Below are 18,922 nucleotides of genomic sequence, written 5' to 3' on the forward strand. Positions count from 1 at the left end.
ATACAGACATTGATTTTGTCACTTCTCCTCAGATCAGTGTCATAAAGGAGAGGCAATTTGCTTCCCTTCTGATATAAATAAGGAACATAATAAAGAAAATGTGTGCCTTTACACATCAACTCAAGAATAGTTGTAGCATTTGTGGGTGATCCTGGATTAGACATTTGCAATACAAAACAATCAGATTTTTTTTACATTATCCTTTCAGAGTAATGGTTTTGCACTGAAACTTCTGTATGTATCTGCACACCTGATAGTTTCGACAAGTGGCGTCTGTTTCTGCAGTAGCTTTGCATTTCAGTACCTTGTTCCCATGTCCTGGATAGTGGTTTGCATTTCTCCTTTGTGCTCAAAACTAGATTTTTCTCTCATTGTTTGGCTTCTTCTCCTTATTTAAAGCGGATTTATTCTTTGCTGGTTTTTCATAATTCGTTTTGACTTTCCTATAACAGTTCTGTGGGAATTAGCTTACTTTCTGGTACAAATAAGGAACATGATAAACACAATTTTGCCTTGAGACATCAGCTCAAGAATAGTACTTGTGACAATTCTATCCATTGAAATGGAGTGTATTTCTGAGAAGTAACAACCTGCTGACTCAGAGTACTCACTTTTATTTAAGATATTTTTCACAGTTTGGACCATTCTTTCAACATTTCCACTGGATTGAGGATAATTAAGAGTTAACATATTTTGCTTGAATTCCAAGTGTTTGAAAACATTATAAAATTCCAGACTCATAAACTGAGTACCATTATCAGATACAACAATTTCTGGTATTCCATATGTCACAACAATAGATTTCAGGATGGTAGTCACTGCTTGACTTGTAAAGTCTCACAAATGTACTTTCAGGCAAATTTAAATAGTAGGCTACACAAAGAAAATGTATATATTTTTTGTATTAGTAAGTGTAATCTACAGTTAACCAGTGCATTAAAGGAATGTTATGTGGTAATAAGGTCCTGATGCTGGTTTTGATTCTTAAATGTGTCACAAAGCTTACAGTGTTATACTAACTGCTTTAGCAGTTCCGACATACTGGCACAGGGCATTATGCCACATGCTGTTTCTTTGGATTTAATTCTGCCAGAATGTGATTGATACATTTTTGAAAACATACTTGCATGCCATTACTAGCTATGATTACTTGCCACTTTTAAATAGTACACATTGAATACCTGACAGTTTGTTTTGATCAGGGAAATGTGATTACATGGGATAATGTAGTGATTTCAGATCATAAAGTCATGTTCTCCTAATGACATATCTAAGCAATAGAAATTCTCTGCTGTCTCTAGCACATGCTTTAAGCATCTATAGTTTCTCTGCTGTCATTGGTAACTGCAAAACAATCCACAACACTTTTAAATCTTTTTCCAGTAGATCTTCTTTACACTCATTCAGATATGTGCTGCTCAAACTATGAATAATGAACACAAGTTTACCAGACTCATACCATACTTGGAAGTTATATTTCAATATGTATAGTAACATTGTCTATAGACATTCTGAAACTTTGTGTAAGGACCTTTTGAAGATGCTTTGAAATATGTTATGGTCTGATTCCACTGTATTGTCCATAGTATTAAAGTAATTATGAAATTTCTAACAGCCGACTGTGATGTCTATCTCTTCTTTCCATCTGTGTGTTCCTATAACAGCAACAGACCTAGACCTTCTTGACTTTCATCTAATTGTGAAGTAGTAGACACCATAACATTGTAAAACTTGACAGTGGATATTGTAGTAACCAAACATTTTAGCAGCTCAAAACTGTTCTCATCTCTTAACTAGTACCATACTAGATCATACTCTGAAAGCTTCCTTAGTAGTGCTATGTTCCCTGACAAGTGAGAAACTTGGATAGATAATGTACCATGCCTTAGAACTTTATAAGATGTGATCTGTTATTAGGTTTTTGCATCTTTGCAATATCTTTGACCTTATCAACATCAGGTCATAGACCATTATCCATCAATACACAACCCATATAATTCAGAAAAAATACACAAATTTGGCATTTGGCTGTGTTAAATTTCAAATTCAGAGACCTCCTCTATTTAATAAGTTCACAAGACACAAACTATGTTTCTTCTTTGTAGCAACCCAGGCTACAATGTCATCAGTTAGGCTTATCATTTCACCTAGCCCCTAAACTCTCACTGCTAATCCCTTGTGGAACACTTCTAGAGCCTCTGAGTTCCCAAAAGATAGTCTTCAGGATCTGTAATAACCAAAGGATATACTGACATTGAAGAGTTTGTAAATTGGGTTCATCTGACGTGATTTGATAAAATGCCTGTTTTGCATCAGTCACTGAAAGGACTGTAGTATTTATCACAGCCATTACTAATTCTTTAATGATTTCAAGTGGATAATGCTTCCTTTTGAGTCACGTGTTCAGTTCTTGGAGATCAATAAGTATCCTGATTTTCTCCTCCTTCATGAGTGTTACCATGCTGCTCACTCCCTTGGTTAGTTCTACCTAACTCTAATGCCCTTTTCTACCACATGCTTAATCCTTTCCTGTGTCACTGCTTTATGTGAAATAAGTACTCTTCTTGAAGCCTGAACAACAGATACTATTTCAGGACAAATCTTTGTGTGTTATTCAACCTGAAAATACCGTAAGCCTTCAAACTGATTAGCATATTTTTAATAATATAATTGTATTCTGTAAAAATACCTTCTGCACTCTAAGCCTCACATTTCTGAACCTGCAATAAAGTATTAATGACAGGCACCCATTAATTATGTTTGCTTGTGATATCAGTTTTATGCCTATAAAATTGTGATTTTATGCACACTGTACTGGATTCTGCACTCCAGATGTAGCACTGGGCTGCTTCTGTGCAATACTAGTCTATGCATTGCCCAAAGAATCACATTTAATTTCAGTACTTTTCACCAGTATATGTATTTATCTTAAATACAACTACTGTGCCTTTAGTCAACAGGTTTCCAGACAAAAAAATGTTATTGCTGCCATTAGCAGCTTGGATTAAATATGCATTGTCACTGAAGTATGCATTAGATTAACTGACAGCAGATCAATAAGTGCAACATACATTTCAGATTTATAACATTCCCTTGTTTCTAAAACATTAATATCTTACTACAGCACTTTTGATTTCTTACAAAGTCTGGCAAAATGATTACTTCTCTCACAAAGATTACATATTTGGTCAAATGTTTTGTAGTGTGCCTTTTTTTGGCTATATTCATAATGCTTCCACTATGTGTGGTTTCTGCCTTTTTATTGTTACCAAGTACCATCTTCATTGCCATGCATTCAACTTTAATTTCACTTTTGTTCTTGTTAACAGATTTAGGCTCCATTTTTATCTATTTCCCATGTACAGACTTTATTTTGCACAGTTCCACCCATGTCCAGTGCCAAATCTGCTTCCCGTAATAGTCTGTCCCTCAGATAATCCTTTTGATTTCCTACACAATTCTATCTCAATCAATGAATCAGCAATATCTCAAATATACAGTCTTGTGCTGCATGCATAAGTTCAGACACAGAAGTATCAATTGCCTCCTGAACTATGATTTTTAGTGAAAAATGAATGCTTTGCCTATGATAAATTCTTCAGCGGCTTGCAACATGCCTGGAACTTATTTCTTAAGACATGAATGTTTTTTTCTATTCCTGTCTAAAATTAAAATGACTGAATACCTTGATGACTTAATTATTTGTGTTACAAAGTAACATTAGACACTTATGGTGTCCAGCCACAGAAGACACCTGGATGGGAGCTATTTACACAATAGCACACACCCTGTTGGACATTATTGCTTGCTTACCATGTCAGCACTGATGTGATTCTACAGAAAGGAAATGGAAGAAGAATTTGTATGTGTTGGAGGAGGACATATTTCCTAGTAGCATGGCTGAGGACATTATGGTATGTTTCTGCACTTAAAGATAGCTATATATAGGAGAAGAACCTTTATGAAATTAAAAAGTATTCTCCACTGACATATTTGAATACAACTCCATGATGTATTTCTGGAAATTAATAAACAGATAACATCTTGAATAATATACTGTGCACTGCAGCTTATATCCTACTATAGCAGTATAGAAAGCAAACAAATTACATGTCCCATATATGTACATAGGGTGTTGAAAATACGCTATACATTTGAAATTCATACTAACATGTGACATGTCAGCTAAGAAAAGGGAAGGAACCATCTTTAAGAGGAATGGAGATCACTACAGATATCCACTTATTGCAGCAACACTGAAAATACAATTTACCTTAGAAAGCCAGATCCCACGAGAATGCCAGCCACATTTATTAGAGCCACTCCACTGTTAACAATGTTGGGGTTCTGAACTAGGCCAAGTAAAGCCACAGTCAGCAATTCGCCAACAAGATGAGGGACAAGTAATACAGCAAAAAAGCATAAGAATCGGAGAATTTCAGGATACAAGCCAGCAGTCCTGTAAAAGTACAAGCAGTTCAAGTGAAAAGTTATTATTTTGTTCATTTTTTGCTAATCTTCCAGTTATTTTTGTAATTAATGACAGTTAATTACAAAACAAATTATACATTATTTAATCATGAAACTAAATGCAAATAACTTGAGACAGACCATAGTTTCACATTTAAAATCTGCAACAGAAATATATGTGATATTTGAAAAATTCTTTAAAACAAAATATCCAGCACATAGTCAAAGCAGAAAGTTGTTACCAAGAAATCAAAACCATTTTTTTCATAAATTTTCTTGGCCTGCCAGGATAGAGTGCACCAGAGGTTCTGAGTAAAGCAATTAACAACTCTGGGTGTTTGCAGCATTTTACTCAGGGTAACAACTCTGGGTGTGTGCATCATTTTACTCAGGGTAACACCTCTGGGTGTGTGCAGCATTTTACTCAGGGTAACACCTCTGGGTGTGTGCAGCATTTTACTCAGGGTAACAACTCTGGGTGTGTGCAGCATTTTACTCAGGGTAACAACTCTGGGTGTGTGCAGTATTTTACTCAGGGTAACAACTCTGGGTGTGTGCAGCATTTTACTCAGGGTAACAACTCTGGGTGTGTGCAGCATTTTACTCAGGGTAACAATTCTGGGTGTGTGCAGCATTTTACTCAGGGTAACGACTCTGGGTGTGTGCAGCATTTTACTCAGGGTAACAACTCTGGGTGTGTGCAGCATTTTATTCAGGGTAACACCTCTGGGTGTGTGCAGCATTTTACTCAGGGTAACAAATCTGGGTGTGTGCAGCATTTTACTCAGGGTAACAACTCTGGGTGTGTGCAGCATTTTACTCAGGGTAACACCTCTGGGTGTGTGCAGCATTTTACTCAGGGTAACAACTCTGGGTGTGTGCAGCATTTTACTCAGGGTGACACCTCTGGGTGTGTGCAGCATTTTACTCAGGTGTGCTACAGTTAGACCACCCCTGCTCTTGTACTTTGGCCTTCAGTTCATTTTGTGTTTTTAATGGTTTCTGTGTCATGTTTGTACAATATGAGGATGTTTACAATTTTTAAAATAACTCCATGATGCCATTGTGAGTTCTTTAGCACTAGTCTCTCTACACAGCATTTCCAAATCAAGTCCTGAAGTATATTCAAGTACCACCCCCCCCCCCCAAAAAAAATGCCATCACAAACACACACACACTTGGAAGCATTAGGCATTTTGTATTTTTTATTGGAAAAAAATTATAAAATGGTTGTGCCACAGCTGTGTTTCTTTTGATATTTATTTTATATTTTATTTTATAGAACAACTGTTTACAGCATCAGCATGCTTATTAAGTGATTTTCCAGCTATATTTTGAAGACTGTTATGCACACTGAAAAATTTCTTTGTAACTATAATTTCTCACACTCTCTCTCTCTCTCCATCCCTCCTACCACTTTGCATGGTGCATCTTCAATGCAAGTAAAAATTCATCGACAAATACTCTCTTTAACTGTTAGAAGCACTACATGTATTATTGCACATGTATAGTCTCTTGTCTCCTCTTATTTCTGATGTCTGAATGTGTCAGTTGCCTTACTTTTCTAGAATTTGATTTTTACATACTGCTGCAAGTAGTAAACTGGTTTATGGATATAGGATAGCTCTCCTTCAGACCCGACATCAATGCGTTAGTGAGTGCATTGTGCCAGTGGATGTCTCACTCAGAATATGGCACCTAACTAAGAGTGCATAGCTGCAAAAAATTACTAGATAACAGCATTGTTGAGCAGATGCTATACTATCTATCACTTGCAAAGATGGGGGCTGCATGTCTGCATCTTATTTGAAGAAATTGGGAACAGAAGCTTGAACAAAATAAATATTCTGTTAAATCATGTTAACTTTCACATCAGTATGGGCAAGAATACAACTGTTGCTGATACTTCTGCAACTACAAGGATATACTGTAAACAAGTTATTCAGGTATTGTAAGCTTTATCCATGCTGCACTGCAATATTAATGCAGCAAAAGTGATCTGCTTCCCAATGTTCAAGTGCACGAATGATCATTTATACATTTCTTTCAGCGGCCAGTTCTTTTTTCAGAAAGGTTATGTGAAGATAGGTGAAGGCTGCCAGCCTAGCCACATAGAATTTTGGAGATAGTTCTGTCATTTGTAAATATTAATATAAGCCGCAGACTTGTTCTCTTAAATGGAAGAAAATGCTGTTAAATGTGGAACTGTAAAAATGTAACAGTGCACTCTGCTGTAGGAAGGCTGATAAGTCAAGCATTGTGTAAATGTTTGATGTATGAGGCCAGAGTTAATGGCTAGAATTTAGATGTATAATTTCTCTTATTGCTCTGGCTTCCTGACCAGCTGCAAGATCAAAAGTACTATTAACCTCTGAGTTTTTGTTACCCTGGGAAAACAGAAAATTGTTAAGAATGATGTAATGTGAAGCAGCACTGTGTTATCAATTTAAAGAGAGAGAATCAGGGAGCATTTTGCATTTGTCTTGAGAACATCCAACTCACCAGTATCTGCCTGTGTCTGTATGTAAGTTGGATCTTAGACTTCAGTGTCTCTTTTAGAAATAGCTAGGAAATAGGAAGATTAGACAGTTGTTTTCTGTATTGATGTCAGAACTATTCTACGGTATTATTTTATGCATTTTCCTCTGTCTGAACTCTTGACTAGCACTGTGTAGTAAGAAGTATTGTCTTGTGTTCTTAAGCTCTAGAGTACATTACATGTATATAGTGGTACTGTCCAAGTCACCTCCAATAAGCTTTGCTGTTCAGACACACTTACCATTTGGATAATAATATTGCACAGTAATAATTGGACACCCTTTGTTAAGGACCTTTTTAATAGCTGATATTAGTGGTTGGTGGCAGTAATTTCTACCTTATAGCCTGACAGAGAAGGGGGCATAGCTGGAGAACTTGTGCCAGCCTTCCCCAGGAGTGTCTGTGTGTTTGTATATAACTCATATATCAAAGTATGTGTGTCAGCTACTTGGGCAGGGACACAAAGTACTGGTTGGACAGATAGGGTGCTGGAGGTTTTAACTTGAGACCTGTACCCTATAGCTGTGCCAGTGGGGAGTCTTATTGGGGATCTGGAAAGAAAGGCAGAAACCAGCCCCAGACTGTGATCTCTGTGTGCTCTTAAGGAAAATTGTACTTTACTGTGTGTGTACTTGTTATCCTCCCTTATGTGGATGCCCTTCACTGGTGTTAGTGGTGAGGATTGAGGCTACTTGATTGCTGGGCCAGTGCACAGGTGTCATAGGTTATAAGAAAATTTATCACAGACCTATCTGCTGAGTGGCTGATTTTTGACAGCCATGCTATAATTAAGCAACAATTAACTTCAGAGTATTGTTTATGTAGTATTTACTTATACATGCTATAATTAAACCATGAAGGTGAAGCTTGAGTAGTCTAATGAATGTTTAAGTTGGTAAGTGCTGCACAATTCACATCCTGAGGGCCTCAAATTAATTATTGCTATTGTTTTGACCTTCAGTTTAGTTTTGTATTTTTAACATTATTCTATGTCATGGTTTGTACAGCTTGTCAATGGACACTGTCTTAAAATTCTTTAAAATTATAGTTCACCAACAAAAAAAATGTTAGGATGTAGGACTCCTTGCATATTATAAAACCATATTTCTGTGTTTAATTTAGATTTAGGCCCGAATAAAAATGGAGCTGTAATAATAACATAAGGTAGTATAGCAGAAGACAACCTCAATGTTTATGTTTTATTTCCAGTCCCCCATTCACGCAGCTTCAGGTTTACATCTGTAATAGGGCACCATGTATAAGAAATGTATTTGCCACTTTTTGTGAGGGAATTAGTATGGAACTTACTATTGTTACCTTATGTATTTTCCAGATCAGTATGAGAATTAAGGCTATAAGCTGCAAATGTTTGTCATTCTGTTAGTCCTGGTTCTGTAACTCTAAGGAAATCAATTAGTATTTATTTGTTTATTGATGTATTTACCTTTATTAATAAGATGGGTAAGTTTGTAAAGGACTCATTTTTGCCATGATACAAGCTGTAGGCAGCAACAACAGTTACAAAAATTGAATACAGAGACATTTTGCAGTTCATTTGTTGATAAAGGATTACGAACAAATAAAAATCATTTACTGTCAGAAAAAACACTATTTGCAATAATTGAACAGAAGGCAACATATGTATACTAAGATAAATATTCTGAAAACAATGGAAAACAGATATTGTCTTTTTCTTTCCCATCCTGAAATCCATGGTAATCATGGATGACATGTCTGCACTGAAGTTGGTTGGAGGGGAGGTTCTTTCTACAGTAAGAATGTTCAGGGTACATGGAACCAACAAGAGATCCATTTATATATATTAACATTTTGGAAATGAGGACTGTCCTCCTAGTGTTAGAAGCATTCCAAAACCACTGTCCTCTGGTTGCAATAGCCATCTACTCAGACAACATGGCTGTTGTGTGCCATAGCAACAACCAAGAAGAAACCAGATCCTGCATTTTTTAAACACCTTTATTGAATGAACACTTGTCAACTGGGCAAATTTACATTTATATAAAAGTAATCAAACCATATTAATTAGTTCACATTGCAAACATCATACACCACATATATTTTTATATATTACATAATCTAAGCAACATTACATAAATTATTCAGTTCTTACCATCTCTAAACCCTCATTCCTCCTCCAAAATGTTTTTTCTGCATGTATTGTTCCCAAATTTCCATTTTTTCTATGTAATATACTCCTACCCTTTTCTAAATAACTAACTTCCTGTTCTTTCAACTTTGTTACAATATTCACTACTTCAAGCGTAGTTGGTTTAGAGTTTGATTTCCCTTTTTTTAGTTATTTTTTTTAAACTTATGAAGGCCTTAATATATCTATACAATCAAATCCTCTATCCCAGCTCAAAAAAATAATTTCCTAAGGTCCACTCATTTCCTCACCCCATATTCCTAACAAAAGTTCTCTGCAGGGAACCTTTAAAGTCTGCCAACTCATTATACTCCAAAAACATATAATCCTAATTACCTCTTTCTTCCCCATCAAACCCCAAACATTGGACATCTATCTGAGGAAACATTCTTTTGAGTTTGCTTGGAGTGTAAAAGTATCTATGCAAACACTTTGAGGCAAAAATCCTTAATATTCTAGATTTTGTTACATATTTAGGAGCCATACATATGTCCTTCCATTGTTTCTTTATGAATTGCATATCTAATCTCTCTTCCCAATCTTCTCTGACTTCTTCTGATTTATTCCTATAGTTATTGTGCAATATTGTATATGTCCTACTAATGATTCCTTTTTAACAGCAGCTTCTGTTTTAGGTTCAGTTAAAAAGTCAGTCAGTGCAAGCCTTTCATTTAGGACTCCCTTGTCCCTTTTTCTTTGTCTATACTTTGATATTAATCTCTAACAGGGAAGGCAATCACTGTCCTGAATCCAAATGTCTTCTTGCCCTCCTCCCATTCTATTACCTTTCCCTCTCTAATTATTTGTTCACAATATCTTGGCTCCTTTGCCATCTTCCTCCAGTAAATTCCTGTCCCTCTTGTCTATTCTCTGTACCCCTAATTGCAGTCATAGAGCAGAGTCTACTTTCTCCATTCCTGTGTTGGCTTAGTTCTTATTATACTTTCTGCTACTTTATGAATATAATATTCTGTATGATTGTTGTTATTCTCCTTAAGGATCTGCATCCAAAATCCCATTCTTTCCTTATTTCCTGAATTATCCCCCCAGCTTCAACATTCCTTTCCACTTTGATCTGTAGCTTTCTCTTTTTGTTATGTATCTGTGTAGCCCTAAAATTTCCCTTCAAATCAGGTACTCCTATATATTGTCTCTGTATTGGGAGGAGACCTTATCCCATTTGGCTCTTGCCCTATTCCTCTCCCAACTAAAACTCTTCAGCTCTTTATTAATTAATACTCATAACTTCTCCTATATTTGATAAAATGTGCCTGACCTATGTATAAAACTAAGGGAATAAATCATTTTTACTGCTTGTTTCTTGCTATCTACATCCATAGGCAAAAGCTTCCAGTTTCTCAATTTTTGTATTATCATTTGCTTACTCTCTTTCCACATATCCTTAGCTGCCATAATAGAATCCTTTTTAATCATACTCCTGAATACTTAATTTTATCATAAATATGGGTATTGTTGAAATAATTCCTGCATCGTTAGTTTATAGCTATAGCCTCTGTTTTCATCTTCATTCATTTTATAAAAATAGAAACTGTCTCAGAATGTTCTATAAGACTGAGATGTCCTTTTCTGGTTCCATCAGGTACAAAACAATATCATCTGTAAATAAAACTGACCTTTTTTGAGCACCATATCAGTTATATCCTTGAATTTCTGAGACCCTTATTTTCTTTCCCAGTGGTTCTAAGTATAACACAAAAAACAGGGTACCTGTCAAATCTTTGATATTCAAAAATTTCGAATGTTACATGGTCGAGACCAAATGTTCGAAATTTTGAGTGCTCGAATATAGACTTTCAACAGCACCGTACAGTGCAGATAGGGAGAATTTCCCTTTTCTGCACTGAAGTGCGGTCTTGGAGTTGGTCTATTTAAGTAGGGGGTGTGGGGGTGCAGGGGGGCTTGCCCCCTGCCTACACTGTTAAAGTGTTTTTTTTTTCTGTGTTTTCTTTCTTTTTTTTCTTTTTTTTATGTTTGAACGTCCAAATGTCCAACATTTGGTCTCGACCATGTAATATTCGACATTTTGGATGTTTGAACATTTAACATAGACACAATAACAATTGGTAAAGTGGATGCCCCTGCCTAGTTTCTCTGTTCAGACATAACTTATCAGAGAGGAACCCACCCACTTTGATTTTTGCCTCTGATTCCTCACTTATTCTTCTTATTAACTTTATTATTGGATGAGGAAATGCAAAAGCTTCCTTTGCCTTACTCATAAAATACCAGCTTACTCTGTCAAATGATTTCAGTACATCATGAGACATCAATAACTGTGGTATTTTCTTACATTCTGCTTCCCTCTGGATCATCACTGTTCTATTAATGCTGTAAAATGTTTGCCTCCACCACAAAGCCACATTTGTCCATATCTATCACTTTTGTCATCAACTTTGCAATTCTTTTAGCCGATATACACATAAACACTTAATAATCATGGTTTAAAATTGAAATGTGCCTATATAAAGTAGGATCAGATGGTTCTTTACAGTCTTTAGGTATTACAGCCACCACAGTTTTTTTCCAGGATGTTGTTACCTCCCCTCCTTTTAAAATATTATTCAAACCTTCCGGATCTTTATCACTTTCTTCAGTCTTAGCTTCCAAACTTCAACCAGAATACCACCCATTCTTGAAAACTTTCCTGCAGATTGGTTATATATCCCCACATTTATCTCATCTCATCCTGTCTTTACTGTTAGTTGTTGAGCTTCATCTGCTTCTAACCTTGGCATATTTAAGTCTTCCATGAATATTTCCATGTGTACTTTTTCTTGATTTCCCAACTTCTCTGCTTTATACAAATTTTCATACAATTTCTGAAACATCTCTAATACCTGTACATGATCTCCGGTTATTGCTCTTGTTACACACTCCCTAAGTTTGGCAACAACCCATTCTTTCTGTTGCCTAAGTCTTGCCTAAAGTTTTTTCCTCTGGAGTTATTAACAGAAAACAGTTGCTTAACAGCAATCTTTCCAAACTCATGCATATTATCCAGGCACTCCCTTATTTTCCCTTTAGCACTTTGCCCATGTGACTCTCCTTGCTCTGTGAAATTTCTCTTATTTTGTAATACTTTAGGCCTTCTTAGTAATTCTTATTACTTCTTAATCATATATATTTTTCTTTTATTTGATCCTGTCTTTAATGTCCACTTTCATTTTATCCCACTTGCTAGCTACAACTTCTGGAGTACTTTCTATCTTCAATAATAATGCCTGGATAATTTCCACTTCCCATTTCTTGAATTCCTCTCTATTAAACAGGTAGGTGGGGATGTACCTGTGTCACATGTTTACTTCATTATCCTGCATTGTTATTTTAGTTATTATTGGTGCATAATCTAAAATAGTTATTGAATGTGTCAAAGTTCTCATAGGTTCATAGGTTCATAGGTTGGTACTAGGCTATCGGCCCTAGGGCCTATACAAGCCTAGCCATAATTCCCTGGCTATTTCTTCCCACACTATTTACTTCCTTGGACCCCTGTCCCTGATCCCTGGGGTGAATTTCCTTTCTCTCATCCAATCATCAAGGTTCCTTTTGAAGAGGGCCAAAGAGGCTCTCTGCTTGACATGCATGTGCAGTCTATTCCAGAGTCTGGGGAGTCTCTGGGTCAGGAACCTATCCCTCCAGCATGTTTTGCTTATTGTGATGACAAGATTTAGATCCTTGGAGCATGTGGCTCTGAGAGATTGGGATTTCTTTAAGTGTAGCATGTCCAACAGCTCTGGGTTTGACATGGCCTTGTATGTTAAGCAGAGATTGCCTTGGAGTAGACGATATGTGACACAGTATAGGTGGAGTTTTTTTAAGGTGGTTAGCATAGGGCATCTGCTTTATGCCTGTGATTTTTTTAGTGAGGTATTTCTGTGGCCTTTTAAGTTGTTGCAGATGTCTTGAGCGGTACATGCCAAATGGGGCATTGTATTCTATAATGGGTCTAATGAGGGATGAGTACAGTGGGACAATGACTTGCTTTTTTCTGGATGAAAAGCCCTTAGTGATGAGGTGTGCCACATAGAAGGATTTCCTGACTGTTGTGGCGATGTGGTTATTGAAGGTGAGACCAGTCAATTAAATGCATGTGCTCCTGTGAAATATAATTTCTGCCTGGTCTGGTCCAGTCATTGTACCTTGAAGAAAAACATTTAAATTCTCTTGAAGTGCCTACTATTGAATTCATGTCTTCCATAGCAAATATTTTCATTTCTTCAGATATCTACCCTCTTTTGTTATATTTTCTCTTCTTGCCCCTCAATATGTCTGCACTGTTGTAAATCAAATTCCAGTCTCCACCTGTAAGTAACATTCCCTACTGATAGCTAATTATTTCTCAAAAACATTAGGTGGGATATTTACTTGTTTCCACTTAAAATCTAGACAGTCACCAATGCAAAAGTAAGAGAAAACGTACAATTTCTACATATAATATGCTCTGTGTATTTTTGCACCCCACCCCCGCCTTAACAACCCAAGATTACAACCTGTTAACTTAAACATGCTTCTGTCAAGCTTTTTTTTCTCTTTTTCTCTGTAATGCCTACATTTCTTAATATGAAAAAAGAAGACATAAAGAAAGAGAAGAGGAAGAATAAAAAGCACCATCTGTTTACTTTAACAACTGTATCACATACTTGAGTAACTAAAAATATTTTACTATAAAATATGTGATTTATTTTGTGAAAAGTTTCATAGAAATACTGTTAATAACCAAAATTGTTTCACTTACAGCTATCCTTTTTCCTTTTCTCCTCCATTCGTAGACCTTCCAAACATTAATGCCATGAAATGACATAAATGCTTTTCATTCTCCACAAGTTTAATAAAGTCAACAAAAGTCCACACATTTCACTTATTCTTATACAGCCATATTTCACAAATGTAATTGATGCTTTGCTGTGTTTTTTCCTGTTCATCTCCATCTCCCACTGCAGTAGCATTGTCGCCTCACAGTAAGACGCTGTCCGGTTCGATTCTCAGCTAGAGCGTCTTCCGCGTGGAAACATGTGTGAATGGACATACCTTCGTTGAAGGTTGTGCATCAGGGCTGGTAACTCGGCACATAAAAATCAACTACCAATCATTAGCGGACCGGAGTTCCGCTGTGGCGACCCCTAACCGGGAAAAGCTGAAAGACACAACAACAATCTCCATCTCCCAACTCCAGATTCTGGTTTAGTTCCACAGTGCTCACAATTCTTCTGGTCAACTACTGTGCTTTTCTCTGTCTCTCAAGCATTTTCCTTTGGAACAATGGAAAAGGTTTCACAGACAAAGTCTCTTCATGTGCTTTATTATCAGATGAATGAAAAGCAGAGTCCCCTTCTGCTTGGTAGCTAATTTTTTGTTGCACAAACTTTTGCATTTCCTCGCTAGCCTGTTCTACACCAAAAAATTACATTGCTCTTCCAGGAAAAATGTTCTGAACAAAGCTGGATACAACAGCTTGAATCTCATACCTGCTTCTCGACATTCCCTGATTACTGTAGTAAATTTGTTTCTCTTCTGTCTGGTGTGCAGACAATAATCATTTTCCACAGATACTCCTGTCTTCAATTTTTAATATTTAGCCCTTTTGCCACAGTTTTGACAGGGTTAACTCTTTCTTCTGGTAGGTTTGCACCTTTACTAGTAAAGATCTTGGCTGCTTCCTCGTGGCCAGATTTGTAGCATACATGTGGTGTGCCCTTTCAATTAAGTTCCTCCTGCAGAATACCAGTCAGTTTGCTTATTTGTGCCTTTATAAAATTAATAGTCTGCTCATTTTAGTTTTTCTGGTATAGCAGAACATTTCAAGATTTTCCCTATATGCATGCTGTGTTCCAGTTCTACCATTTTTAAAAATAAAAATCTGTGGTATCCCTCAAAGTCTCAGAAAACCCAGTATGCAACCAATACTAGGTCAAAAACAAACCAAGCAGAAACTTCACAGTGTGGAGGATGTAAAGTTCACTCCTTGAAATATGTTATGCATCTAGTTCACTAATAAAAATCTAACTGTAAAATACATGCTACAAAATAATAACACAGTAGGTAGTCCCCAGTTGAGTTAAACATGGAATATCTGGTATTGAAACACACAGAAAAGCTTGTTTGTGTGTTTTAATAAAGGATGTTCTATTTCTAACTCAACTGTGGGCTAACTAATATTTTATTACTTTGTAGCACATATTTTACAGTTACATTTTTATTAGTGAACTAGGTGCATAACATATTTCAAGGAATGAACTTCACACCCTCCACACTGCAAAGTTTCTGCATGGCTTGTTTAATTCTACCATTTTTAAAACATCTCTTCTTGAGCAATCTCATAGCCAGCCAGCCTTTTCTTCATTTCAGTCTCTAATTTTTGCAGTTTTATCAGCTCATCTGAATATCTCTTTAAGGTGTCTGCCATTTTCCAGCCTTCTATTATTTGAGTTGATGCACTCCTTCAGTGTCTCATTTATTTTAATAAGCTCTAGGTACATGTTGCTTATTTTTTTCCTCTAGATTACTGGAAGCAACATTTTTGAGTTTATACACTCCTTCAGTGTTTGATTTATTTTAATAAACGCTGGGTACAGTTGGCATATTTTTTCCTCTAGATTACTGGAAGCAATATCTTGCATTAAAGCAGGCACTTGAACTGATTTTTACTAAACAGCTGCAAGATTCTTCCTAATCAGTGTTATCTTTCTATATTTTCTAGTTCATTTTCTTTCAGGCTGTTATAGTTTCTTCTTAGCAGGCATCCAGACAATGCACTTACTAGCCAATAATTGAATATAACTCAAGCTGACAATTTTACTAGTTGCTGTCTCTCAGTTTCTTTTTTCACACTGGGAGAGCCTAAGCTAAGCATTTGATCAGTGTGCAGCCATGTTGGAAGTCTGTCATCCTACACCCTCTGTTGAGAAGCAAAGAAAGTATGAGAATGTGCTGTTTGGCCCCTGGATCTCCTCTGCACTTTTCCCCACTACAGCTAATAATAAAATTCATACAGGACACTCAAGTTTTGCAGAACCAAAAGTCATTCTCATAGCTCAGTTGTGACCCCAACAGGTCTGATTTCCTTTGCTCCGGCCTAATTTTGTAATAAGGCCCCTCCTTTTACAACATTATATGAGGTTCCTATTACATTACACCTGACAAACCTCACCTGGATACCCAGTCCCTCAATCTAACTATTGTTTCTCCACTTTTGGCAATGGCCAAAGATCCAGCTTACTTGCCTTGAACGGTCAAGTTGCATCTAGCTTCACAGAAACCCTCTACCAGAAAAAATGACAAAGATAAGTAGTTCAGCATTTCTTAATGGACTACGCAATAATGGCTAGACCTCTTTATGGCCCCAGTTTCTTCTATACACTAATTTTAGTTGAATTATTTGACTGAAGCTCAAGGTTTTTTCTACCATCAAAGTGCACCTCATTGCCATTTCTGCTTATCACCAACTATTACCCATTGTCTTCTCTGTGCACATACAATTGCTTTCTAAGAGGAGTCTACCTTTCCAGAACACCTTGCAAAGATACAATCAATCCTTGGGATTTGAAGCTCATTCTTGAAAGGCTAACCTGTACTTCATTTGAACCTACAGCTAAATAGGATCTTAAATTCTTATCAAAGAAGACTATTTTCCTAGTCATCATTACTTCATCTGAAGAAGTTTCAGAATTTCATGCTGTCTCATCAAAGCCACTGAATTGCATTTTCCAGAAAAACTGTGATGCTTAAAACTAATCTATTGTTAATACCTAAGGTGCCCTCAGAAATAAACTTCAATCATTTAGCTAATTTCCCATTATTTTCCCCAGTACTCAAACTAAAGAGAGTTCAAATTGTGTTACATGGATGTCGACAGATGACTACAGTTCTACTTACATTGACAAGACATTTGAGATAGGATGACTAATTTTTCCTTTTCTTTACCCTACTAGATTAGGTAAAAAGGTAACCAAAGTCACATTGTTCAGGTGGTTATCTAACTATATCTAGCCATCCATCCATCCATCCATCCATCCATCCATCCATCCATCCATCCATCCACAACCCCTTTTCCCCATTTTCCAAATGGGATTGGGGTGTCACTTCAACAGTGACAATCATCTAGAGCTAAGGTTCACACTGCTGGGTGGTTTTAACCTTCTGTTACTATTCTAGCAATGAGCTCTTGCTGTTCAACCCTAGACAATGTAAACAACAACCTCTACTGCCTTTTTTAAAAATGTATCTTTGTATGATATATGTACTGCAGCATCCTGATCTTACTTGCACACCTTTGCTAGACACCACAAGTTAGCTATCATATCTTGAGGGGCATTTGGGAATGAGGCCACCCTATCCTGTTCTACTAGGGACTTGGTTCAAATTGTTACAGTATGCGAATTAGTTTGGGTGGAAATTTTATGTACTTGTCATAATCATGGATCCAGCTGATCTCTTGCATACTGTAATATACCCACCCATGCACCAATGTGAATGTAGATCCAGAGATGTTGCTTCTCTCCTTGAACCTGGTAAATCCTGTCACATGTCACATAATGATGGCAGCCACACATGATCTGGAGAAAAGAAGCATTGCATTATTGGAAAAGGGAAGGAGGTCGACCCTCTAGGAGAATGAAATGTTACCGAAGAAAAGTGCAGTGACCAGTCCAAATTACTACAGTAGACAGACATAGAATCAACTAAATTTATTCTTATGATAAGTACATAATTTTTATTTTTGTACCTCTGGAAAGAAACCAGGATATTCAAAGGAAACTGTAAAAAAAAAAAAAAAAAAAAAAAAAACGGTCTAATTTACAATGTCTAAGAAGAAAGTTTTCTTTTATAAATGTGCTAAACTTTAGAAAAAAAATATAGTTGAGAGAATTACATTTAATGTAGATGACACCTCTATCATTAATGCTACTTAACAGTTGAAAAGCTTAGTAAACATTTTTTCCATTGGACAGGGATATTGTAATCAAAGTCAAAGTCAAAGCGAACTTTATTGTCATTCAGACCGCATAACAGTGCAACTGAATGAAATTGGGTTACTTTGAATTCAATGTACATACAACATATATCGATACAAATATTAATACAGCAATAACACATATACTAATGCTAATCCAACAATAACAACAGTCAGACAATTATGCAGTGTAGTAACAAATATAATGACATGCGCCACGACTATTCCACTTACGTATCATCAATACCCAAAATATTGCACAGATCAGAATCAGACAGATTTCAAACTGAACGGATTGCTAACTTGGCATATTGCACAGAATGTTAACTTGGCATCATTGATATTGCGCATAAGCTATAAGATTGTACTTTCATAGAATTATTGCACATGTCTATGAATTACTTCAGCATTGAATCTCCAGACTTCGATGACCAGCATGGTGTATGTTATTACTGTGGTTCAGAAGTCTGATGGCTTATAGAAAAAAGCTTCTATTAAATCTGGTGGTTTTGCAATGCAAGCTATGGTATCTCCTGCCTGATGACAAGCACAAAAACAGACCACAGGCAGGATGAGTGCAGTCTTTGACTATTTTCATGGCTCTGCTGAAGTACCAAGCAGAATGCTAGTCCTGGATAGATGGGAGTGTGGACCTGATAATTCTCTCTGCCACATTCACCACCCTCTGGAGAGATTTGTGATCTGAAACCATGCAGGTTCCATACCACACCAAGAAATTACTAGTCAGGATGCTTGATGGTACCCCTGTGGAATAC

The 18,922-nt window shown here is 36.5% G+C and overlaps 1 protein-coding gene across 1 annotated transcript in view; it reads right to left on the minus strand.

Moving 5' to 3' along the window:
• Window positions 1-18,922, minus strand: part of ABCG5 (ATP binding cassette subfamily G member 5) — a 438,604-nt gene that overhangs the window by 44,219 nt on the left and 375,463 nt on the right. The window contains exon 11 of the mRNA XM_044073759.1: window positions 4,274-4,459. Coding sequence (XP_043929694.1) covers window positions 4,274-4,459 — 186 coding nt within the window. The remainder of the gene's footprint in view (window positions 1-4,273; window positions 4,460-18,922) is intronic.

The sequence above is a fragment of the Protopterus annectens genome, chromosome 6.part0, assembly GCF_019279795.1.
Source record: "Protopterus annectens isolate FY-2018-M chromosome 6.part0, PAN1.0, whole genome shotgun sequence".
NCBI classification, from domain to species: Eukaryota; Metazoa; Chordata; order Ceratodontiformes; family Protopteridae; genus Protopterus; species Protopterus annectens.